This window comes from Anser anser (genome assembly GCF_964211835.1).
Source record: "Anser anser genome assembly, contig: HAP1_SCAFFOLD_589, whole genome shotgun sequence".
Taxonomy (NCBI): Eukaryota; Metazoa; Chordata; class Aves; order Anseriformes; family Anatidae; genus Anser; species Anser anser.
The window spans coordinates 192-22,484 of record NW_028153623.1 but is presented as its reverse complement, the minus strand read 5'-3'; the positions used below and the strand labels follow the sequence as shown (position 1 = coordinate 22,484).

The window sequence follows — 22,293 nt, the reverse complement described above, 5'->3', positions numbered from 1 at the left end:
TGCCATGCTTCTCGGGGACACGCTGACACGGGGACATGCTGCTTGGGGACCCACTGCTCAGGGGACACGCTGCTTGGGGACACGCGTGGCATGTTGCGTGGGGACACGCTGCTCGGGGATGCGCCGCTTGGGGACACGCCTGGCACGCTGCTCGGGGACACGCCTGACACGCTGCCCCGTGCTGCTCGGGGACACGCCTGACACGCTGCCCCGTGCTGCCCCCGGGAGAGGGGAGGGCCGAGCCTTGTGCAATACCTGGCGGGAGGCGTGGGGAGGAGAGGCGGGGGGGGGGGGACACAGCACATAAATAGCGGGGTGGTGGCCGGGGAGGGGACGAGGCCGCCATGGAGGTGACAACAACGCTGCTGCTGCTCCTGGGGCTCTCCCTCCTCCTCTTTGTGGCGCTGCGGGGGTCCCGGGGGGACGGCGGCCGCCTGCCCCCCGGCCCGACCCCGTTGCCCCTCATCGGGAACCTGCTGCAGATCTCCCCGTCCCGCACCCTGCAGTCGCTCCTCAAGGTGGGCTCGGGGTGGCCGGGGGGGGCGGCGACGTTGTCGGGGCGCCCCCCGGGGTCACCCGCCGCCCCTTGTCCCCGCCGCAGCTGCGGGACGTCTACGGCCCCGTCTTCACCGTCTACCTGGGGACGCGGCGCGTGGTGGTGCTGTGCGGGCACGCGGCCGTGCGCGAGGCGCTGGTGGAGCACGCCGAGGAGTTCGCCGGGCGCGGGCGCATGCCCACGGTGGAGAAGACCTTCAACGGGCACGGTGAGGGGCTGGGGGGGGTCACCAACGCCCCCCCCGTGTGGGGACACCCCCCTCCCGTGGGGACATCCCGCCGTGGGGACACCCCTCCCGTGGCGTCACCTCTCCCACGGGTATACCCTTCCCATGGGGACATCCCACCGCGGTGAGGTCCCACCACGGGGACACCCCTCTGTAGGGACACCCCGCCACGGGGACACCCCACCATGGGGACAACCTTCCATGGGGACACCCCACCATATGGGGACACCCCTCCATGGTGACACCCCACCATGATGACATCCCTCCCATGGGGACATCCTCCCCATGGGGTCATCCCCCACATGGGGACACCCCTCCCTGGGGACACCCCACCATGGGGTCAACTCTCCCATGGGGACACCCCACCGTGGTGCCACCCCCTCCATGGGGACACCCCTCCCTAGGGCCACCCCACCTTGGTGACACCCCACCATATAGGGACACCCCACCATGGGGACACCCCTCCCTGGGGACACCCCACCTTGGTGACACCCCACCACATGGGGACACCCCCCCATGGTGTCACCCCTCCCTGGGGACACCCCTCCCTGGGGACACCCAACCATATGGGGACACCCCCCCATGGGGGACACCCCCCCATAGTGTCACCCCCCTATATGGGGACACCCCCCTATATGGGGTCACCCCACCACGGTGCCCCCCTCCCATGTGCCCCCCCCCGCCCACCATGGGGCCACCCCTTTTCCCCCCCGCCTCCCCTCCCGGCCTCACGACGGGTGCCCCGTGGGGTGCTGCCGCCCCGTGGGGTGCCGCCCCCCACCCACTGGGTGTTTCCCCCCCCTTCCCCCCCGTGGCACCCAGGGGTGGTCTTCTCCAACGGGGAGCGCTGGAAGCAGCTGCGCCGCTTCTCCCTCACCGTCCTCCGCGACTTCGGCATGGGGAGGAAGAGCATCGAGGGCCGCATCCAGGAGGAGGCTGAGTTCCTGCTGCAGGAGCTCCGCAACACCCAAGGTGCCCGGGGAGAGGGGGACACGGGACCCGAGGGGGGGGGACACGGGGACGTCCCGGTGCCAGCGATGTCATTTTTTGCCCTCCCCCCCCCCCAAGGGAAACCCTTCGACCCCACGTACCTGCTGAGCCGCGCAGTGTCCAACGTCATCTGCTCCATCGTTTTCGGCAACCGCTTCGACTACCAGGACGCCGAGTTCCTGGCGCTGCTGCGGATGATAAACGAGAGCTTTCGGGAGCTCAGCACGCCCTGGGCGCAGGTCGGGTGCTGAGCTGGGGTGCCGGTGTCCATGTGGGGGGGGGGGGTTCCCTACCTGGTGCTCACCCTTTGTGGCCCCCCCCCCCGAAGCTCTACGACATGAACGAGACCCTGCTGCAGTTCATCCCCGGCCCCCACAACAAGATCTACAACCTGCTGGAGGGGATGCGGCGCTTCATCGCCCGCCGCGTGCGCGCCAACGCCGACACCCTGGACCCCAGCTGCCCCCGCGACTTCATCGACTGCTTCCTCCTCCAGATGGAGAAGGTGCGGGGCTGGGGGGGGGGGGTGATCCTGCACCTCCCCGCCTCGTTTGCAACACCTCGGGGTTTGATCCTGCACGTCCCGGCTTGCTTGCGTGCCGCCGGTTGGTCCCGCGCCCTCTGGTTTGCTTGCACGCCCCGAAGTGATCCTGCACCCCCGGGTTCCATCCTGCACCCCCTGGTTCCATCCTGCTCCCCTGGTTCCATCCTGCACCCCTGGTTCCATCCTGCTCCCCTGGTTCCATCCTGCACCCCCGGGTTCCATCCTGCACCCCTGGTTCCATCCTGCTCCCCTGGTTCCATCCTGCACCCCTGGTTCCATCCTGCTCCCCTGGTTCCATCCTGCACCCCTGGTTCCATCCTGCACCCCCTGGGTTCCATCCTGCACCCCCTGGGTTCCATCCTGCTCCCCTGGTTCCATCCTGCACCCTGGGTTTCATCCTGCTCCCCTGGTTCCATCCTGCACCCCTGGTTCCATCCTGCACCCTGGTTCCATCCTGCACCCTGGGTTCCATCCTGCACCCTGGGTCCCATCCTGCCCCCCTGGTTCCATCCTGCACCCTGGTTCCATCCTGCTCCCCTGGTTCCATCCTGCTCCCCTGGTTCCATCCTGCACCCTGGGTTTCATCCTGCTCCCCTGGTTCCATCCTGCACCCCCGGGTTCCATCCTGCACCCTGGTTCCATCCTGCTCCCCTGGTTCCATCCTGCTCCCCTGGTTCCATCCTGCACCCTGGGTTTCATCCTGCACCCCTGGGTTTCATCCTGCACCCCTGGGTCCCATCCTGCACCCCTGGTTCCATCCTGCACCCCTGGTTCCATCCTGCACCCTGGGTTCCATCCTGCCCCCCTGGTTCCATCCTGCACCCTGGGTTCCATCCTGCACCCCTGGTTCCATCCTGCACCCCCGGGTTCCATCCTGCACCCTGGGTTCCATCCTGCTCCCCGCCACCCGTGCACACCCCAAAGCAATCCTGCACCCCTGGGTTCCATCCTGCACCCGTGCACGCCCCGCAGCAATCCTGCACCCCTTCATTTTTGCACGCCCTGGATTTCATCCTGCTCCCTGTCACCCGTGCACGCCCCAAAGTAATCCCGCACCCCCGGGTTCCATCCTGCTCCCCGCCACCCGTGCACGCCCTGCAGCAATCCCGCACCCTGACACTTTTGCACGCCCTGGCTTTCGCCTTCGCCCCGTCACCCGGGCACGCCCCGGGCCTGATCCTGCACCCGGCCCCCTCCCACTTTGCTTTTCTCCCCCTCCCCCCCCAAGGAAAAAGAGAACCCGGCCTCGGAGTTCAACATCAAGAACCTGGAGCTGACCACGCTCAACCTCTTCTTCGCCGGCACCGAGACCGTCAGCTCCACGCTGCGCTACGGCTTCGTCCTGCTGATGAAGCACCCCGCGGTGCTGGGTGAGCGGGGGGCACCCCCGTGGGGACCCCCCTCAGCGCCCCAGTGCTGAGCGGGACCCCCCCCTCGCCCCGTCCCTTTCTGCAGAGAAGGTGCACGAGGAGATCGACCGGGTGATCGGGCGCGACCGCGCGCCCAACGTGGAGGACCGGAGCCGCATGCCCTACACGGACGCCGTCATCCACGAGATCCAGCGCGTCAGCGACCTCATCCCCATGAACGTGCCCCACACCGTCACCCGCGACACCGTCTTCCGCGGCTACCTGCTGCCCAAGGTGACGGGGGGGGGGACGGGGAACGGGGGGGGGGCTGCATCCCGTGGCCCCACGCGCCCCGCTCCGGGCACCCTGCCCCTTGCACCTTGCCCCCGTGCGCTCGCCTGCTTGGCTCCCTGCTCGCTGCCCCGTGCTCGCTGCCCTTGTGCTCGCTGCCCAGTGCAAAAAAAATCCTGCTGCATGCACCTTGCTGTGTGTGCACCCTGCTGCATGCACCTTGCTGCACGTGCACCCTGCGGCATGCACCTTGCTGCACGTGCATCCTGCGGCATGCACCTTGCTGTACATGCACCCTGCTGCATGCACCTTGCTGTATGTGCACCCTGCGGCATGCACCTTGCTGCACGTGCACCCTGCTGCATGCACCTTGCTGTGTGTGCAACCTGCTGCATGCACCTTGCTGCACGTGCATCCTGCTGCACGCACCTTGCTGCACGTGCATCCTGCTGCATGCACCTTGCTGTATGTGCACCCTGCGGCATGCACCTTGCTGCACGTGCATCCTGCTGCATGCACCTTGCTGTGTGTGCATCCTGCTGCATGCACCTTGCTGTGTGTGCACCCTGCTGCATGCACCTTGCCGTGTGTGCACCCTGCTGCATGCACCTTGCTGCACGTGCACCTTACTGCATGCATCCTGGTGCGTGCACACTGCCTGTGCACCCTGCTGCATGCACCTTGCTGTGTGCACCCTGCTGCACGTGCACCTTGCTGCATGCACGCTGCCCCTACATCCTGTTCCACGCATCCTGCTGCCCCTGCACCCCCCCCCATGCCCACCCCCCTCCCCAACCACACCGCCGACCCCCCCCTTGCCCCCCCCCCCCAGGGCACGGACGTGTACCCCCTGCTCAGCACCGCCCTGCACGACCCCGCCATGTTCAAGCACCCCCACACCTTCAGCCCCGAGAACTTCCTGGACGAGAGCGGCCGCTTCAAGAAGAACGACGCCTTCGTGCCCTTCTCCTCAGGTAGGGGCAGCAAAGTGGGGGGGGCCCCACACACCCCCCCCGGCCCCGTGCACCCCCGTAACCCCCCCCTCTGCTCGCAGGCAAGCGCGTGTGCCTGGGGGAGTCCCTGGCACGGATGGAGCTCTTCCTCTTCCTCACCACCATCCTGCAGAACCTCCGCCTGCAGCCGCTGCAGCCCCCGGAGGAGCTCCCCGACACCCCCCTGGAGAGCGGCTTCGCCAACATCCCCCCCATCTACCAGCTGTGCATGCTGCCCCGCTGAACCTCCCCCCCCCCGAGCCCCCCACCCCAAATAAACGTGCGGCAGCGTTTGCCCCCCGGAGCGTGGTGCTGCTGCTTGCTCGGCGGCCTCGACATGGGGAGGGTGCTGAGCAGGGGGGGGGATGCGGGTGCTGGGACCCCCAGTGGAGCTCCCGTGGAGCGTGCAAGGAGCCTCAGGGGGCGTGCAAAGCCGTGCAATGCCTTGCAACGCCTGAAAAGAAGTGTGCAGAGACGCAGGGAGCTGTGCAAAGCCCCGAGCCGCGCAGACGAAGCGTGCAAAGCCGTGCAACGCCCGCAGCGCAGTCGTGCAGAACCCCAGAGCGAGCACCCAGAGGTGCTCCTTGGTGCACAGCCCCGAGCCAAGGCTCGCGGAGAGCACGCAGAGACGTGCAAGCAAAGCCCAGCCCAAGCGTGCAGAGGGTGCAGCCGTGCAAAGCCCCGAGCCGAGCGTGCAGGGCCATGCCAAGCCCCAAAGCAACCCCACAGAGCCATGCAGGGCCATGCAAAGCCCCAAAGCCAGCATGCAGAGAGCACGCAGGGCCATGCAAAGACCAAAATCAAGCCCAGAGAGTGTGCAGAGCCGTGCAGGGCCATGCAAAACCCCAAGGGAATCCCGCAGAGCATGCAGAGCCGTGCAAAGCCCCAAAGGAATCCCACAGAGTGTGCAGAGCCGCGCAGGGCCGTGCAAAGCCCCAAAGCAACCCCACAGAGCTGTGCAGGGCCATGCAAAGCCCCAAAGGAATCCCACAGAGCATGCAGAGCTGTGCGGGGCCATGCAAAGCCCCAAAGGAATCCCACAGAGCATGCAGAGCTGTGCAGGGCCATGCAAAGCCCCAAAGGAATCCCACAGAGCATGCAGAGCCGTGCAAACCCCCAAAGGAATCCCACAGAGCACGTGGGGCCATGCAAAACCCCAAAGTAATCCCACAGAGCATGCAGAGTCGTGCAAACCCCCAAAGCAATGCCACAGAGCCATGCAGGGCCATGCAAAACCCCAAGGGAATCCCACAGAGCGTGCAGAGCTGTGCAGGGCCATGCAAAGCCCCAAAGGAATCCCACAGAGCTATGCAGGGCCATGCAAAACCCCAAAGCAACCCCACAGAGCCATGCAGGGCCATGCAAAGCCCCAAAGGAATCCCACAGAGCTATGCAGGGCCATGCAAAACCCCAAAGCAACCCCACAGAGCCATGCAGGGCCATGCAAAGCCCCAAAGGAATCCCACAGAGCTATGCAGGGCCATGCAAAACCCCAAAGCAACCCCACAGAGCCATGCAGGGCCATGCAAAGCCCCAAAGGAACCCACAGAGCACGTGGGGCCATGCAAAGCCCCAAAGTAATCCCACAGAGCATGCAGAGCCGTGCAAACCCCCAAAGGAATGCCACAGAGCCGTGCAGGGCCATGCAAAGCCCCAAAGGAATCCCACAGAGCACGTGGGGCCATGCAAAACCCCAAAGCAACCCCGCAGAGCTGTGCAGGGCCATGCAAAGCCCCAAAAGGAATCCCACAGAGCCGTACAGGGCCATGCAAAGCCCCCCAAAAGACGTGCTGCGGTGGCAGGAGGCGGGGATGTGGCCATGGGGTGGCACTGTGGACCCCCCCCCGTGCCCGCTTCCCAGGGGTGCCAGGAGCTGTGGCTCGGCCTCGGCGCGGTTCAAGGGCACCGCAGGACCCGCAGGGAGGGGACGGGGCTTGCAAAAGAGGGCCAAGGGTTGCAGGGAAGGGGCAAGGTTCGCGGCACAGCAGCAAGGCTTGCAGCGCAGGGGAGAGGTTGGCAGCTTCGGGGGGGGGGGTCGCAGGTTGGGGAGGGGGTCTGCAAGAAAGGGAAGGGGTCTGCAGCTTGGGGAGGGGGTCTAAAGGTTGGGGAGGGGGGCTGCAGCTTGGGGAGGGGGTCTAAAGGTTGGGGAGGGGGGCTGCAGCTTGGGGAGGGGGTCTAAAGGTTGGGGAGGGGGGCTGCAGCTTGGGGAGGGGGTCTAAAGGTTGGGGAGGGGGGCTGCAGCTTGGGGAGGGGGTCTGCAGCGGAGGACCAGGGTTTGCACGGAGGGCTCGGGGGGCACCGGGTGCCGCCGTCACCCTTGGGTGCCGCTGGGGCCCAGCTGCCCCGTGCCCTGACACCAACCCCGGCGGCTCCGTTCCCTGCAGCACCCCGGGGACACCGGGGCCTGGCTTTGCCCCTCGCCGCCATGGAGCTGATGGGCGCCGCCACCCTCCTCCTCCTCGTCCTGGCCGCGGTGGCCCTGGTGGCCCGGTGGCAGAAGGAGCGGAGCCGAAATTTGCCACCGGGGCCGCTGGCGCTGCCTCTCGTCGGGAACCTGCTGCAGCTGGGGACGGGACCCACCTACAAGGTCTTCCGCAAGGTGAGGGGCGCGGGACCCACCCCCCCGGGGGGTGCCCCGGGCTGTGGAGCACCCCAGGGGTGCTGGGTGTGGGATGGGGAACCCCGGGGGTGCTGCAGCTCCCCAGGGATGCCCCACGGGGCACCCTAAGGATGCTGCATTACCCCCATCTGGCAACCTAAGGACGCTGCAGCATCCCAAGGACACCCCACGGGGCACCCTAAGGATGCTGCAGCACCCCATGAGGCACCTTAAGGACACTGCAGCACCCTAAAGACACCCCATAGGACACCCTAAGGATGCTGCAGCACCCCAGGGACACCCAAAGGACTCTACAGCACCCTAAAGACACCCCACGTGGCACCCCAAGGACACTGCAGCACCCAAAAACTCCCCATGTGGCACCCTAAGGGCGCTGCAGCACCCCAGGGACTTCCCCTGAGGCACCCTAAGGACACTGCAGCACCCCCAAAGACACCCCACAGGGCATCCCAAGGACATTGCAGCACCCTAAAGACACCCCAACGTGGCACCCTAAGGACGCTGCAGCACCCCAGGGACGCCGGGTGCCCCGTGCAGCACCCACGGGCGCTGAGCACCCCGGGGGGGTTGTCTCGCTTCTCCCCCGCAGCTGAGCGAGAAGTACGGCCCCGTCTTCTCCCTGCACTTCGGCTCACAGCGGGTGGTGGTGGTCTTCGGCTACGAGATGCTGCGGGAGGTGCTGGTGACGCGTGGGGACGAGTTCACCGACCGCGGCCACTTCCCCCTCACCGAGAAGGCCAACCAAAACCTGGGGCTCTTCATGAGCAACGGGGCGGCGTGGGTGCAGATGCGCCGCTTCACCCTCGCCACCCTGCGCGATTTCGGCATGGGCAAGCGCGGGCTGGAGGAGCAGGTCCAGGAGGAGACGGGGCTGCTGCTGCAGGAGCTGGCGCGGACCAAAGGTGGGCACGGGGGCTGGCTGGGGGGGGCGAGGCGGGGATCCTCACCCCACGGTGGTCCCCGAACGGTGCAGGGCAGCCCCTGGATCCCAGCACGCTGCTGACGGCGGCCATGGGCAACTCCATCTGCCGCATCCTCTTCGGCCACCGCTTCGACTACGGGGACGAGCAGTACCTCGACGTGCTGCGGCGCGTCGCCCAGAATTTCCTCCTGGAGAGCTCTCCCTTGGGGAAGGTGAGGTCTCAGGCTGGGGAGGGGGCACAAGGTGCAAGGGAACCCCCCCCAGGACCACGCCTGGCATCTCCTCGCAGCTCTACAACATCCTGCCCGGCCTCCTGGAGCGCCTGCCCGGCTCGCACTGGACCTTCTTCCACAACACCTTCTTCGTCCAGGACTTCTTGACCAGGAAGGTGGAGGAGAACGCGGTCGCCGGCGAGCCCACCACCGCCCCCCGCGACTTCAGCGACGCCTTCTTGCGGAAGATGGAGCAGGTACACAGGGACGGGCGCGGGGTTGAGGGAGTTGCAGGGGCTGAACGCCCTTTCCCCCCCCCCCAACCCTTCTTCTTGCAGGAGAAGGAGAACCCCAAGACAGCCTTCACGCAGGACAACCTGCGGGTGACGGTGTTCGACATCTTCCTGGCGGGGACGGAGACCACCAGCATGACCCTGCGCTACTGCCTGATGGTGTTGCTCCAGCACCCCGACGTGGCAGGTGGGGGACCCCGGGGACAGCAGGGGGACTCCAGGAGGTCCCCACCACGCCAACCCCGCCACATCCCCCTCCAGAGAAGATCCAGGAGGAGATCGAGCGGGTGATCGGGATGGAGCGGCCACCGGCGCTGCGGGACCGGGCGGCCATGCCCTACACCGACGCAGTCATCCACGAGGTGCAGCGGTTCCTCGACCTCATCCCCCTTGGCTTCGTACGGACGGTGGCGCGCGACACGCCGCTCGGCGGCTTCACCATCCCCAAGGTTTGGGCACGCCGCGCCGCGGCGATGAGGGTTGATTGCTCGCGTGCCTCGGCCTCGAGCGTTAATTGCATCACGTGCTTAATCACCAATTACTTGCATGGCTCATTGTTGGTTGTCTCTTGCACGGCCTGCTTTATCAACGGTGTTGGTTGCACAGTGTGCTTAAGGGCTGTTGAGTGTGCGACAGTCTGCGTTGCTTATTGATTGCGTGACGGTCTGCGTTGCTTATGGATTGTGTGATGGTCTCTGTTGCTTCTATATTGCATGACAGTCTTCGTTGATTGCGTGACGGTCTTCGTTGCTTATGGATTGCGTGATGGTCTTCGTTGCTTATGGATTGCGTGATGGTCTTCGTTGCTTCTTTGTTGATTGTGTGATGGTCTCCGTTGCTTATAAATTGCACAACAGTCTTCGTTGCTTATTGATTGCACAACGACCTTCGTTGCTTGTCGATTGCACGACTGTCTTCGTTGCTTATTGATTGCGCAATGGTCTTTGTTGCTTGTCAATTGCATGATGGTCTTCGTTGCTCATTGATTGCACGACGGTCTTCATTGCTTATTGATTGCACGACGGTCTTTGTTGCTTGTCAATTGCACGATGGTCTTCGTTGCTTTTTGATTGTGTGATGGTCTCCATTGCTTCTCAGTTGCACAACAGTCTTCGTTGCTTATTGATTGCACCACGACCTTTGTTGTTTATTGGTTGCGCTACGGTCGTTGTTGCTTATTGACCGCGCAACAGTCCTCATTGCTTATTGATTGCATGACGGTCTTTGTTGCTTATTGATTGCACAACGACCTTTGTTGTTTATTGATTGCGCGACGATCTTCGTTGCTTGTCAATTGCATGATGGTCTTCGTTGCTTGTTGATCTCCTGATGGTCTTCGTTGCTTGTTGATCTCCTGATGGTCTTCGTTGCTTGTTGATCTCCTGATGGTCTTCGTTGCTTGTCGATTGCATCCTTCATCGCTATTAATTACACGATTTGCATAATCATTGATTGCATGGCATGGTTCATCATTGGTTATTACTTGCACGGGTGCTTATTGATGCTGTTGATTGCACGGCATGCTTAATTGTCATTAATCCTGCAACGTTCTTCTTCATTGATTCTTCATTAATCGAACGGCATCTGATTGCTTATTGATTCCACGCGTGCTTCGTCAACGAGGGTTAATTGGACAACATGCTTAGTCATTGTTCATGGATTGCGGGCGGGGTTCACCGCAGGTTATATTACTCGTGGGACGTGCTTCATGGGTGCTGCTGGCTGCAAGAATGCTTTGTCATTGTTTGCTAATTGCACGACCTGCCTCGTCACCATCGATAGCACACGCTCCATCATTGGCCGTTAATTGTGTAACAAGCTTCGTCGCCCGCTGCTGGCCACGCGGCGTGCTTAGTCATTGTTTATTAATTAATTGCCCGAGCTGCTTCATCATCACCCGCTCGCACGACACGCTTAATCATTGACTGCGATCGCACCGCATGCCCGACGGCCGCATATCGACGGCGCCGCGGTTAATCATTGATTATTGTTTGCCCGGCCTGTTTGCCATCGATACCCGATCACGCACCGCGGTTAATCATTGCTTGCTGTGGTGGGGGGGCCGTCCCCATTGTCCCCATGGTGTCCCCCCCCCGCCAGGGCTGCACCATCTACCCCGTCCTGAGCTCGGCGCTGAAGGACCCCCGGCACTTCAAGAACCCTGAAGTCTTCGACCCCCAGCACTTCCTGGATGAGAAGGGGGCGTTTAAGAAGAACGAAGCCTTCATCCCCTTCTCTGCAGGTGGGCTGGGGGGGCCAGCCCACCCTCTGGGGTCGTGGGGACCCCCCCCATCAGTGGGGGAACCCCACGGCAGGTGGGTGACGGTCCCCTGTCCCCGCAGGGAAGCGCATGTGCCTGGGGGAGAGCATGGTGCGGACGCAGCTCTTCCTCTTCCTCACCGCCATCCTGCAGCGCTTTCGGCTGCGGCTCCCCCCCGGGGAGGCCCCCCCCGATCTGAGCCCCCGGGCCAGCGGCATCTCCAACGTCCCCTGGTCCCTGCGGGTCTGCTTCTGCCCCCGCTGACGCGCCCCGAAACGCTGCGTCCCAAACCCTGCCGAGGATGGAGACCCTGAAAACGCCGCATCCCAAACCCTGCTGAGGATGGAGACCCCAAAAACCCTGCATCATTCAAGGCGCACCGAGGACGGAGCCCCCCGAGCCCCCTCCCCGTACCCCTAACACCTTGCCCCCCCAATAAATCAGCATTTCCCTGCCCCAACACGAGCAGAGCCGGGGGGGCGTGTAGGGTTTTTATGGGGGGGGTTCAGCGGGGCAGCAGGGAGAGGCGGAAGGGCCAGGGGACGTTCCCCAAGCCGCTGCTCTCGGGGCTGAGGTCGACGGCAGCGGGGTCGCCCTCGGCGCGGAGCTGGAAGCGCTGCAGGATGCTGGTGAGGAAGATGAAGAGCTCCGTGGGGGCCAGGCCTTCACCCCTTGCTTCCCTGCCAAGGGGAAGAGGTCAGGGGGATCCTATCGGAGAGGACGGGGGTCCCAAAAGCCCGCGCCCCCCGCCCCGTACCTGCGGAGAAAGCCATGAAGGCGTCGTTGCGCTTGAAGCGCCCGCTCTCGTCCAGAAAGTGCCCGGGGTCGAAGGCTCGGGGGTTGGCGAAGTGGTCGGGGTCGTATCTGGACGTGCAGAGCAGCGGGATGACGTTGGTGCCCTGGGGGGGCGAGGGAGAGGGGTTGGGGGGGAGGACACGGGGCTGTTGTGGCACCCCCGGGGCACCCCGAGGCACCCCAGGGACGGCGGGTGCCCCGTGTGGGTGCTGAAGCTCCCCAGGGATGCCCCATGGGGCACCCTAAGGATGCTGTATTACCCCATGGATGCCCCATGTGGTACCCTAAGGGTGCTGGGTGCCCCATGTGGCGCCCTAAAGACGCTGCAGCACCCCAGGTATGCTCCATGGGGCACCCTAAGGACACTGCAGCACCCCAGGGACTCCCCATGTGGCACCCTGAGGATGCTGTATTACCCCAAGAGGCACCCTAAGGACACTGCAGCACCCTGAAGACACCACATGTGGTATCCCAAGGGTGCTGGGTGCCCCATGTGGCGCTCTAAGGACATTGCAGCACCCTAAGGACACCCCATGTGGCACCCTAATGATGCTGCATTACCCCAAGAGGCACCCTAAGGACACTGCAGCACCCTGAAGACACCACATGTGGTATCCCAAGGGTGCTGGGTGCCCCATGTGGCGCTCTAAGGACACTGCAGCACCCCAAGGACACCCCATGTGGCACCCTAATGATGCTGCATTACCCCAAGAGGCACCCTAAGGACACTGCAGCACCCTAAAGACACCCCATGGGATGCCCCCGGGGGGGACACAGGTTCCCCGAGGGGATGTGGGTGCCCCGGGGGGGATGTGGGTGCCCCGGGGGGGGGAATGTGGGTGCCTTGAGGGGACAGAGGTGCCCTAGAAGTGACGTGGGTGCCCTCAGGGGACGCAGGTGCCCCATGGGTGCCCCAGAAGGGATACAGGTGCCCCGGGCGGGACGTGGGTGTCCCAGTTGGATGTGGGTGCCCCGGGGGAGGACACAGGTTCCCTGAGGGAACGTGGGTGCCCCGGGGGAATGCGGGTGCCCCGGGGGGGGACACGGTACCTGCTGCATCTTCAGCAGGAAGCAGTCGACGAAGTCCCGGGGGTTTTGGGGGTCCAGCATCCTCCGGTTCCTCCGCACCCGCTCGCCCACGAGCTCGGCCAGCCGCAGGCAGTCGGCGCGGATGCGCCGGCGCGGCCCCGGCACGAAGCGCATGACGTTGGGGAAGACGAAGAGGAGCTGGGGGCGAGCAGAGGGTGAGGGGAGTCGGGGGGGGACAATGGGGGGGGGCAAAGGGGGGCTCCCCGCACCCCCACCTGCCCCCAGGTGGAGCTCATGAGCTTCCAGATGGCGTCGATGAGGGCGAGGAAGCGCTCGCCGAACACCAGCGAGCAGACGATGACGGAGCCGGCGCGGCTCAGCGGGAAAGCGGGGTCGAAGGGTTGGCCCGGAGGGGACACCGGGGTGGGGGGGGGACGTGACATGGGGTGGGGGGGGTTCAGGGGTCCCGGGGGGCACAGGGGACGTACCGCGGGTCTGGCAGAGGTGGTGCAGGAGGCGCTGAGCTTGCCCGCGCCCAAGGTCTTCAGGGTGGCGATGGCGAAACGGCGGGGGAACAGCCAGGAAAAAAGCCAAAACCTGACAGTTTTGGTTGCGATTCCGTGATTTAGGATCTTGTGATTTAGGATTCTACGGTTTATGATCCCATGACCTAGGATCCTGTGATTTAGGATCTTATGGTTTATGATCTTACATTTTAGGATCCTACGACTTAGGATTTATAATTCTGTGATTTAGGGTTCTATGATTAGGGATTTAGGATCCTGTGATTTGTGATTCTATGATTCAGAATCCTGCAATTTAGGATTTGGGATCCTATGATTTAGGATTCTATGTTTTAGGATTTAGGATTCTACGATTTAGGATCCTACGATTTAGGATTTAGGATTCTATGTTTCAGGATTTAGGATTCTACGATTTAGGATCCTACATTTTAGGATTTAGGATTCTACGATTTAGGATCCTACAATTTATAATCCTGTGATTAAGGGTTCTATGACTTAGAATTCCCTGATTCCATGATTCTCTGATTTAGGATTCTGTGATTTAGGATCCTGTGATCCTGATTCTATGATTTAGGATTCTATGATTTAGAACTCTATGATTTATGAACCTGCGATTCAGGATCCCGTGATTTATGATTTATAATTCTATGATTTATTACTCTATGATTTAGGATTCTAGGGTTTAGGATTCACAATCCTTTTGTTCCGGCCGCAACACCGCCGCCTCGACGCGCACGCAGACGCGGGCGCCGCGCCCCCGACGGCCCCCAGCTCGTCCGTCACGCCCTTCCACCCCGATTTTCGGCTTCCAAACCCTCCCCCAAACCCCCCCCCCGCTCACCGTTACCGGGGCTCCACCGCTGCACGGCCGGGAAGTCGAAGCCCTCGGAGCGCTCGACCAGGACGACGCGCGGCCGCGAGCCCAGGCGGACGGTGAAGACGGGGCCGCGCGTCTCGCTCAGCTGCCGGGGGGGGTGTGGAAAGCAAGAAGAGGCTCAGAGGGGGGGGTCCCAGCCTTGGGACCCCCCCCCCGGGGACCCCCGTCTCACCTTTTAGAGGTTGGTGCCCCCCAGTCCGCGGCGCGTTGCCCGCCACGGGCAGCAGGGTTGGCCCGGGGGGCAAGTTGCCCCCACGGGGGGGGAAGATGAGGAAGAGCACGGCGGCGATGCTCAGCACCCAGCCGGCCGCCACGGTTGCCCCCCCCCACCCCAAAATTGGGGGGCAAGGACCCAGGGACCCCCCCCCCTTTCTTCGCAGACCCCCCCCCCAAGTGGGTGCTGAGCAGCCCCCGGCTGGGGGCGAGGACGCGCACACGGCCCTGGGGTTGTTCCCCTCGGGGTGCTCGCGCGGTGGTTAACGATTAATTAATTAATTGGGGGGGGAAATCTGGGTCCCCCACAGCCCCCAAACCGAGGAGACCCCACAAAGGGCGGGGGGGGGGAAGACGGAGCCCCCCCCCCCCAGACAGCAGGACAGGGTTTGTGCGGGCAGGAACGGCACAGGAGGGCAAGGGGTGGAGGGGTTGGGGGGGGGGGGGCTGCACCCCGAAAGTGCCGGGGGGAGAGTTGGGGGTGGATTTGAAGGGGCCTGGGGGGGACTTCGGGGGGATTTGATGGGACTTGGGGGGATTTGTGGGGGATTTGAGGGGGTTTGGGGGCATTTGAAGGGGTCTTGGGGGGATTTGAGGGGATCTGGGGGGGAGTTTGGGGGATTTGAAGGGGTTTGGTGGAGAGTTGGGGGGGATCTGGGGGGGATTTGAAGGGGCCTGGGGGGATCTGGGGGGGATTTGAAGGGGATTTGGGGAGACTGGGGGAGGATTTAAAGGGGTCTGGGGAGCTTTGAGGGGGTTTGGGGGGGGCTTTGAAGGTGGTCTGCTGCACCCCAAAGACGCCAGGGGGAGTTGGGGAGGATCTGAAGGGATCAGGGGGGAATTCGGGGGGATTTAGGGGGGATTTGAGGCGGTCTGGGGGTGCCCCCCCCCCCCAAAACACGCATCAGGAGCCGGGCGCTGGAAAACATGAACATTTATGGACCCGAGTCACATTTCCACAGCCTGCAGGTGGACGAAAAGTTGCTTTTTTCTCTTTTTTTTTTTTCCTTTTTTTTTTTCTTCTGTTTTTTTTTCCAAGAGAACGCATCCGACACCGCCCGGGGCCCCCCCCTCGGCCCCCCCCCCCCGCGGAGCCGGGTGCCCCCCCCCACACCGTGCAAGTGCAATAAATAACGCGAAGAGAAGCGGGAAAGAAAGAAGCCCCCCCCATTTATTCCCCCCCCCCCCAAAAAAAAAGCCACCCCCAGCCCCAGGAATTGGGGACAGGGGGTCCTGGGGGGCCCCCCCGGGTCCCCAAGGGGGTGGGGACAGGGGGACGAGGCGGGGGGGGGCGCCGGGGGGGGGGCACAGGGTAGCAGCTTCCAGCAAAAGGCAAATAAAAGTCCCTTGGAGAGGGGGGGGGGGAACGGAGTGCTTCGTGACATCGTGTCCCCCCCCCCCCAAAAAAATGCCTTTTTTTGGGGGAAAAAAACACAAAATCGAGGGGCTGGGGGGGGAGGGGGGGGCGCATTCCCGATTCCCGCCCCCCCTTCATTCAGGCACCCCCCCCCACCCCAAAAACGCTGCCGTCACCCAGCGGCAGCGCCCGGGGGGGGGTCACAGATGAGCTGAGCCCCCCCCGAGCCGCTCTGGGGGGGGGGGGGGACACACGGGGACACGGCCCCCCCGGCGTGACAGGGACGGAAGGCGCCGCGGTCGGGTACAATCAGAGGGGGCCGTCGAGCGTCCCGGGGGGGGCCGCGGGATGGAGGAACGGGGCCGGGGGGGGGCCTCCGGGGGTCGCGGGGGGCTCGGCGAGCGAGGCACGTGGTCCTGGGGGGGCGAGAGGAGAAAAAAACAACGTTCGTGACCCCCCCAGAGGGGTGAGGTTCGGGAAGGAGCCGGCGCTGGAGGCGCAGGGCACGGGCTCCTCGTCGTGGGGGAGGGGGGGGGGGTCACGAAATTGGGGGTGCTGGGGAGGGGGGGAACATTTTGGGACCCCCCCGGGGGTCTCACCTTGCGTCCAAGGCTCCTAGCAGCTGCACTGCTGCCTGCTGGGCGCCTGCGCCCCCCGGGGCTGCCGCAGCTGGCGCAGCGAGGCGTCGCCGTACTGGATCCCCGAGCCCATCCGCTCCGGGTCGAGCTCGCCTGCGAGGCCAAAAAAACAAACAAAACACATGAGGGAGGGGTTGGGACCCCCCCCCCCCGACCCCCCCCCCGGGACCCCCAAGACTCCCAGGACCCCCCCAAGACCCAAAAGTGCCAAACCCCCCTCCTCACCCGACTCGATTTTATTCAGGATGGTCCTGGCGCGTTTTAGGAACGCTTCCTCCACGTTCTCCCCTGGCAAGGCGCTAGACTCCCCCAAAACCTCCCCAAAATCCCCCTGAGACCCCCCACAAAACCCCCCAAACCCCCAAAACGCCCCAAAATTGCCAAATCCCCCTCCTTACCCGACTCTATTTTATTCAGGATGGTCCTGGCGCATTTCAGGAACGCTTCCTCCACGTTCTCCCCCGTCAAGGCGCTGGTCTCCAAAAACATGAGCTCTTTGGGGAGGGAGGTCAAAAAAAAACCAAACTCGTTAACTCATCGCTAACGAATCCCCCCAAGGGGATTTGGGGTCCGGGGACCCTCACCGTTCTCCTGGGCAAAGCGGGAGGCCTCGAGGAACGTCACCTCCCGGTCGGCGTCCAGGTCCTTCTTGTTCCCGCAGAGGATGATGACGATGTTGGGGCTGGCGAGGGTGCGCGCGTCCGTCAACCAGTTGGTCAACGCGTTGTAGGTCTCCCGGCTGGGTTGGGGGTAAAATGGGGGGGTTAAAAGAACAATGCGGGGGTTAAAAGGAGAATTGGGGGGGTTAAAAGGGGGTTTTTGTGGTGCTGGGGGGGTTTTGGGCCCCCCCGGGGGCTGGAATTTACCTGGTGATGTCGTAGACGAGCAGCGCGCCCGCCGCGCCACGGTAATAGCTCCTCGTCACCGACCTGGGGGGGGGGGGAGGAAGGAAAATGAGGGTGTGGGGGGGCCCAAAGGATCTTTTTAGGGGGGCTTGAAGGGGATGCAGAGCCCCCCCGGGCAAAAAAATGGGGGGAGCTCCTTAGCAGCACGGAAAATGGGTCCAAAAACGGCATTTTTAGGACTCTTCTATCGGTTGACACGGATCCTTAGTCGTTGAGATGGCCAACGGGTTGGGGTCTTCCCAAATTTTGGGTAAGGGGCGCTTTGAAAAGAGCTCCCCCCAGGGGTGTTTCACCCATTTTTTGTGCAAATAAACCCGATAATCCCAAATTTTGGGTACGGGACGCCTTGAACAGAGCCCCCCAAGGGGTGTTTCACCCATTTTTGGTGAAAATAAACCCGATAATCCCAAATTTTGGGTAAGGGATGTTTTGAACGGAGCCCTCCCAGGAGTATTTCACTCATTTTTGGTGAAAATGAGCCCGATAATCCCAAATTTCATGTAAGGGATGCTTTGAACTGAGCCCTCCCAGGGGTATTTTACCCTTTTGGGGTATAAATAAAGGGTCCCAAGACCCGGGGGACCCCGTAAACCCCCGGTGCCCCCCGTACCTGAACCTCTCCTGCCCGGCCGTGTCCCAGATCTGCAGCTTCACCGTCTTGCCGCCCACGTTGACCACCTTGGAGCCGAATTCCACCCCAATCGTGTGGTTCGAGTCCTGCTTGACTGCGGGGCAGCGGCCGTGAGACACCGCCCGGTGGCAAAACGGGGCAAAACCCTCAGTTTTTTGGCCATTTATCCCCCCAAAAGTTTAGGAAATCAGCAGGGGACAAACAGGGATTTGGAACCCCGCAGGAAAACTGAGGCAGCCCCCAAAAAACCTTCCCGAACCCGCCGGCAAAGCCTTCAGGCATCGAAGCGAGGGAGGTTTCAGGCCCCCAAAATGCCCTTTTTTGGGGTTTTTCCCCCCAAAAGCGAGGCTGGAGGTGCTTACATTTGTTCTCGATGAACTGGTGGAGCAGGCAGGACTTCCCCGTGCCCGCGCTGCCGATCACCAGGAACTTGAAGAGGAAATCTGCGGGGAGAAGGGGGGGCGACGCTCGGCTTAATGAGCACCGCTCGTTAGCGGGGCGGGCTTAACGAGCTGCCTTGACGAGGAGGGGAAGGCTCCGAGCTCGTCGGGGTTTTCCCCGGCCCTAAATAACCCACACAAGGCCCCTACCCCATAGAGGGCCCCACACACCCCCTGGGCTCCCTACAGAGCCCCCACCCCCCCCAGAACCCCAAATACCCCCCTAATCCCCCACAAAGAACCCCAGAACCTCCCTAAGGAGGCCTCCATCCCATCCAGAACCCCAAATACCCCCCGAACCCGCACAGACCCCCACAAATACGCCCCCCAATCCCACACAGACCCCCGTAAGCCCCCCACAGAGCCCCCACCCCCCTCACAAAACCCCGATACACCCCCCTAACCCCACAAAGAACCCCGAAACCTCCCTGCAGGCTCTGCATCCCCCACAGAACCCCAAATGCCCCCCCACAGACCCCATAAGCCCCCCACAGAGCCCCCATCCCCCGAGAACCCCACAGACCCCCCCCAAATCCCCACGACCTCCCCAGAGAGCCCCCACCCCCCCCCAGAACCCACCCAGGACCCCAAAACCTCCCCTCAGGACCCCCACAGACCCCCCCCAGCCCGGAACCCCCCCAAACCCCCCCACAGGGCCTCAGAGGCCCCCCCAGGACCCCAAAATCCCCTTCAGGACCCCAAAACCCTCTCAGGACCCCCCCAAATCCCCCTCATGACCCCCCCGGACCCCTCCTCCGGCCTGGAACGCCCCCAAACCCCCTCCACAGGGCCTCGGAAGCCCCCCAGGACCCCCAAAAAAACCCTCAGGACCCCAAAACCCCCCTCAGGACCCCCCCAAATCCCCACGACCCCCCACAGAACCCCACCAACCCCCCTCCACAGGGCCTCAGAGGCCACCCAGGACCCCCCAAAAAAACCCTCAGGACCCCAAAATCCCCTCAGGACCCCCCAACCCAACCCCCCCCCCCCTCAGGACCCCCCCCGCCCACCGTAGGTCTCGGACATGGCTGGAGCCGGGCCGGGCCCCGCCGCCGCCGCCGCCTCCGGTCCGTACGGAAGAGGAGCGGGCACAATATGGCGGCGCCCAGCGGAGCAGTCTCCGGTCCGTACGGAAGAGATGGGGGTGCAATATGGCGGCGCCCAGCGGAGCCACTTGCGGTCCGTACGGAAGGGGAGCGGGCACAATATGGCGGCGCCCAGGAGAGCCGCTTCCGGTCCGTACGGAAACGAAGGGGGGCAATATGGCGGCGCCCAGCAGAGCCGCTTCCGGTCCGTATAGAAGGGGAGAGGAAATAAAATATGGCGGCGCCCAGAGAGCCACGTCCGGGCCTTGTGCGCCTGCGCGAAGGGGCTGTGCCAAGAGATGGGCGTAACCAGATGGGTGTGGGCGTGGCCATGGGCGTGGCCATCGCGGTGGGAGGAGCCAGCGCCAAGCCCTGAGCCCTGGGACCCCACAACCAGGCCCCACAGCGCCCCCCCCCCGGCCCCATAAATCCCCCCCCAGCCCCCCAATTCCCCCCCCCCCAGCCCCCCAGCCCCACCCCCGGGGGGTTGAATTGGGGGCTGCGGGGGGCACCGTTAAGTCTTTAAGGCCCCAAATCCTTTATCCTGACCCCCCCCTACCCCCCCCAAAAAAATTCGGTGTGTGGGGGGGGTGTCACAGAGGGGGACAGGCCCCCCCTACCCCCCCCCGGACCCCACAGAGCCCCCACCGTGTGCTGGGGTGCAGTCTGTGTCCCCCCCCCCAAAAAAAAGCCCCCCAAAAGCCCCCCTTTCCCAAAAAAAGCCCCCCTCCCCAAAAAAAGCCCCCCATCTCTCAAAAAAAGCCCCCCCTCCCAAAAAATGCCCCACCTGTCTCTCAAAAAAAAAACCCCCCCGCCCAAAAAATCCCTCCCCTTCCCAAAAAAAGCCCCCCTCTCCCCTAAAAAGCTCCCTCCCCCCCAAAAAATCCCTCCCCTTTCAAAAAAGCCCCCCTCAAAAAAAAGCCCCCTGTCCCCCCCCCAAAACGGCGGTGCAAAGACGGCACAGGGCCCCCCCCCCGTGAAAAACCAGGGGGTTTATTCCAGCAAGCGCCAGGTGCAATGTCTGCGGCTCAGACCCTGGGTACAACGCTCGGCTTGGGGACACCCCCGTGTCCGTGTGTCCCCCCCCCACCCCCCCCCCACAAAAAAAAGGGTCACAGTCAGCTGGGGGGGGCACAGCGCCGTGGGCGGCCCCCCCCCGGGGAAAAAAATAAAAGGCGACGTCGACAGAGGAAATTTGGGGAGAAACGGGGGTGTTTGGGGACAAACTTACCTCCTGGGGGGGGGGGGGGGAGAGGGGGGCAAGAAACCCAAATTGTGGGGGACTCCGGGGGGGGGCAGGGGGTCAGGGGAATTGGCGGGGGGGGGGGGGGCCGGGGGGGGCGATTTTGGGTTCATTCTTGGCGAACGAGATCTTCATGGCGTTGTTCTGGGTGATCTTGAAGCCCTGCAGGGCGTCGCGGGCGGCCCCCGCCTGCACCTCGGTGTCGAACTCGACGAAGGCGATGTCGTGGCGGCCGGGCACCAGGCGAACCTCTTTGAAGCCCGGGAACCTTTGGGGGGGGCAAAAAATAGCAGGGGGGGGGTCAGGGGGCTGCTGTGCCCCCCCCTTAAGAAAATAATCCCGGATAATCCCGGCGCCGCACTTACTGGTTGAAGAGCATGGAGAGCATCAGCTCGTTGGTCTCCTCGGGGAGGTTGGTGAGGAAGAGGATGTGGTTGGGGGGGTTCTCGGAGAGCTGCGGGGGGGGGGGGAAACAACGGGGGGGGGGGGTCACCGTTACGGCCCCCCCCCCCTTCTCCACGATCCTAAAATTGAACCGGGTGTGAGAAACGCACCCCCCCCCCCCAAAAAAAAGAAAAAAAAAAAGCGCTCGCCCACCGTCGGCGACCGGGACGCTGCCCCCCCCGGCCCCCCAAATTGGGGGGGTTTTTGTTAATTTTTTTTTTTTGGGGGGGGGGGGGGGAGCTAAATTTTGCGCAACCCCCCCCCCACTTTCTAAACTCACCGTCTGCGGGGGGGGCATCTGCCCCGGCATCACCTGCTGGGGGGCAAGGCCCCCGGGGGGGGGATCATGCCCGGCGGAGGCATGTAGGGGGGCATCGCGCGGGGCGCCTGGCTCAGCGGCGGCATCCCTGCGGGAGAGAGACGGGCTCAGCGCCCCCCCCCCGCCCCCCCCCCCCCGTTTAAAAAAGACCCCCCCCCACCGTCGCCGCGGCCCCCACCGGTGTGGCGGCCCCCCCCGGGGCGGTTTTCTTGGCGGCGGGGGGGTCCTGGCCCTTGGGCTTCCGCTTCTCGCGCTTGCGGTCGCGCTCGACGAAGGTGCCCTTCATCTTGGCGATGATGTCCGAGTCGGTCTTGGCGTACTGGATGCGCTGGGGGGGGGGGCGGAAATATATTGGGGGGGGGGGCAAAAAATATTTTGGGGGGGGTCGGGGAACAGTTGGGGGGGTGGGGAAATGTTTTTGGGGGGGATCGGCACGTTAAAGGGGGGAAAAGTCAATTTAAGGAGGAACAAAATCACAAAATGTTAGGGGAAAGGGATTGAAAAATACTGGGGGGGGGGGCAGAAAAATATTTGGGGG

At 63.7% G+C, this 22,293-nt stretch overlaps 4 protein-coding genes across 4 annotated transcripts; 1 reads left to right on the top strand and 3 right to left on the bottom strand.

The window, feature by feature from the left end:
* The first annotated feature begins 322 nt into the window (after positions 1–322).
* LOC310891784 (uncharacterized protein) lies at positions 323–11,715 on the top strand. The gene is made up of 18 exons (XM_083854011.1): positions 323–518; positions 602–764; positions 1,605–1,754; positions 1,851–2,011; positions 2,101–2,277; positions 3,545–3,686; positions 3,772–3,959; positions 4,789–4,930; positions 5,011–5,182; positions 6,335–6,960; positions 7,333–7,547; positions 8,158–8,470; positions 8,542–8,702; positions 8,780–8,959; positions 9,041–9,182; positions 9,257–9,444; positions 11,096–11,237; positions 11,338–11,715. The coding sequence occupies exons 1-18, from the start codon at positions 345–347 to the stop codon at positions 11,517–11,519; spliced, it is 3,618 nt and encodes a 1,205-aa protein (XP_083710137.1). The 5' UTR covers positions 323–344; the 3' UTR covers positions 11,520–11,715.
* Positions 11,716–11,729: 14 nt separating this feature from the next.
* Positions 11,730–14,828, bottom strand: LOC310891787 (cytochrome P450 2G1-like). The gene is made up of 6 exons (XM_083854014.1): positions 14,653–14,828; positions 14,451–14,565; positions 13,568–13,676; positions 13,101–13,277; positions 12,013–12,154; positions 11,730–11,935 (listed from the first exon to the last, which is right to left on the bottom strand). The coding sequence occupies exons 4-6, from the start codon at positions 13,251–13,253 to the stop codon at positions 11,748–11,750; spliced, it is 483 nt and encodes a 160-aa protein (XP_083710140.1). The 5' UTR covers positions 13,254–13,277; positions 13,568–13,676; positions 14,451–14,565; positions 14,653–14,828; the 3' UTR covers positions 11,730–11,747.
* Positions 14,829–15,610: 782 nt separating this feature from the next.
* Positions 15,611–19,885, bottom strand: LOC310891785 (ras-related protein Rab-4B). Its single transcript, XM_083854012.1, has 8 exons — positions 19,675–19,885; positions 18,587–18,667; positions 18,204–18,318; positions 17,555–17,617; positions 17,273–17,427; positions 17,087–17,182; positions 16,650–16,781; positions 15,611–16,466 (listed from the first exon to the last, which is right to left on the bottom strand). The coding sequence occupies exons 1-7, from the start codon at positions 19,688–19,690 to the stop codon at positions 16,666–16,668; spliced, it is 642 nt and encodes a 213-aa protein (XP_083710138.1). The 5' UTR covers positions 19,691–19,885; the 3' UTR covers positions 15,611–16,466; positions 16,650–16,665.
* Positions 19,886–20,727: 842 nt separating this feature from the next.
* On the bottom strand, positions 20,728–22,091 carry LOC310891786 (U1 small nuclear ribonucleoprotein A-like). Its single transcript, XM_083854013.1, has 3 exons — positions 21,934–22,091; positions 21,358–21,446; positions 20,728–21,260 (listed from the first exon to the last, which is right to left on the bottom strand). Exons 1-3 carry the CDS (start codon positions 22,039–22,041, stop codon positions 21,053–21,055), a joined length of 405 nt encoding a protein of 134 aa, XP_083710139.1. The 5' UTR covers positions 22,042–22,091; the 3' UTR covers positions 20,728–21,052.
* Between the last annotated feature and the right edge of the window lie 202 nt (positions 22,092–22,293).

What these genes read in the sequence shown, in the direction of transcription:
- LOC310891784 (XM_083854011.1), top strand. Translation starts at nt 345, where the DNA reads ATGGAGGTGACAACAACGCTGCTGCTGCTCCTGGGGCTCTCCCTCCTC. An exon ending in AGAGCTCTCCCTTGGGGAAG is followed by an intron (nt 8,703 to 8,779) that starts GTGAGGTCTCAG and finishes ATCTCCTCGCAG; the next exon opens with CTCTACAACATCCTGCCCGG. An exon ending in CTTCATCCCCTTCTCTGCAG is followed by an intron (nt 11,238 to 11,337) that starts GTGGGCTGGGGG and finishes CTGTCCCCGCAG; the next exon opens with GGAAGCGCATGTGCCTGGGG.
- LOC310891787 (XM_083854014.1), bottom strand. Translation starts at nt 13,253, where the DNA reads ATGCGCTTCGTGCCGGGGCCGCGCCGGCGCATCCGCGCCGACTGCCTG. An exon ending in TCCTGCTGAAGATGCAGCAG is followed by an intron (nt 12,155 to 13,100) that starts GTACCGTGTCCC and finishes TCGCCCCCCCAG; the next exon opens with GGCACCAACGTCATCCCGCT. An exon ending in CTTCATGGCTTTCTCCGCAG is followed by an intron (nt 11,936 to 12,012) that starts GTACGGGGCGGG and finishes TCCCCTTGGCAG; the next exon opens with GGAAGCAAGGGGTGAAGGCC.
- LOC310891785 (XM_083854012.1), bottom strand. An exon ending in CCAGTTCATCGAGAACAAAT is followed by an intron (nt 18,319 to 18,586) that starts GTAAGCACCTCC and finishes GCTGCCCCGCAG; the next exon opens with TCAAGCAGGACTCGAACCAC. An exon ending in GCCGGGCAGGAGAGGTTCAG is followed by an intron (nt 17,618 to 18,203) that starts GTACGGGGGGCA and finishes CCCCCCCCCCAG; the next exon opens with GTCGGTGACGAGGAGCTATT.
- LOC310891786 (XM_083854013.1), bottom strand. Translation starts at nt 22,041, where the DNA reads ATGAAGGGCACCTTCGTCGAGCGCGACCGCAAGCGCGAGAAGCGGAAG. An exon ending in CGGGGGGGGCCGCCACACCG is followed by an intron (nt 21,447 to 21,933) that starts GTGGGGGCCGCG and finishes CCCCCCCCGCAG; the next exon opens with CTCTCCGAGAACCCCCCCAA. An exon ending in CTCTCCATGCTCTTCAACCA is followed by an intron (nt 21,261 to 21,357) that starts GTAAGTGCGGCG and finishes CCCCCCCCAAAG; the next exon opens with GTTCCCGGGCTTCAAAGAGG.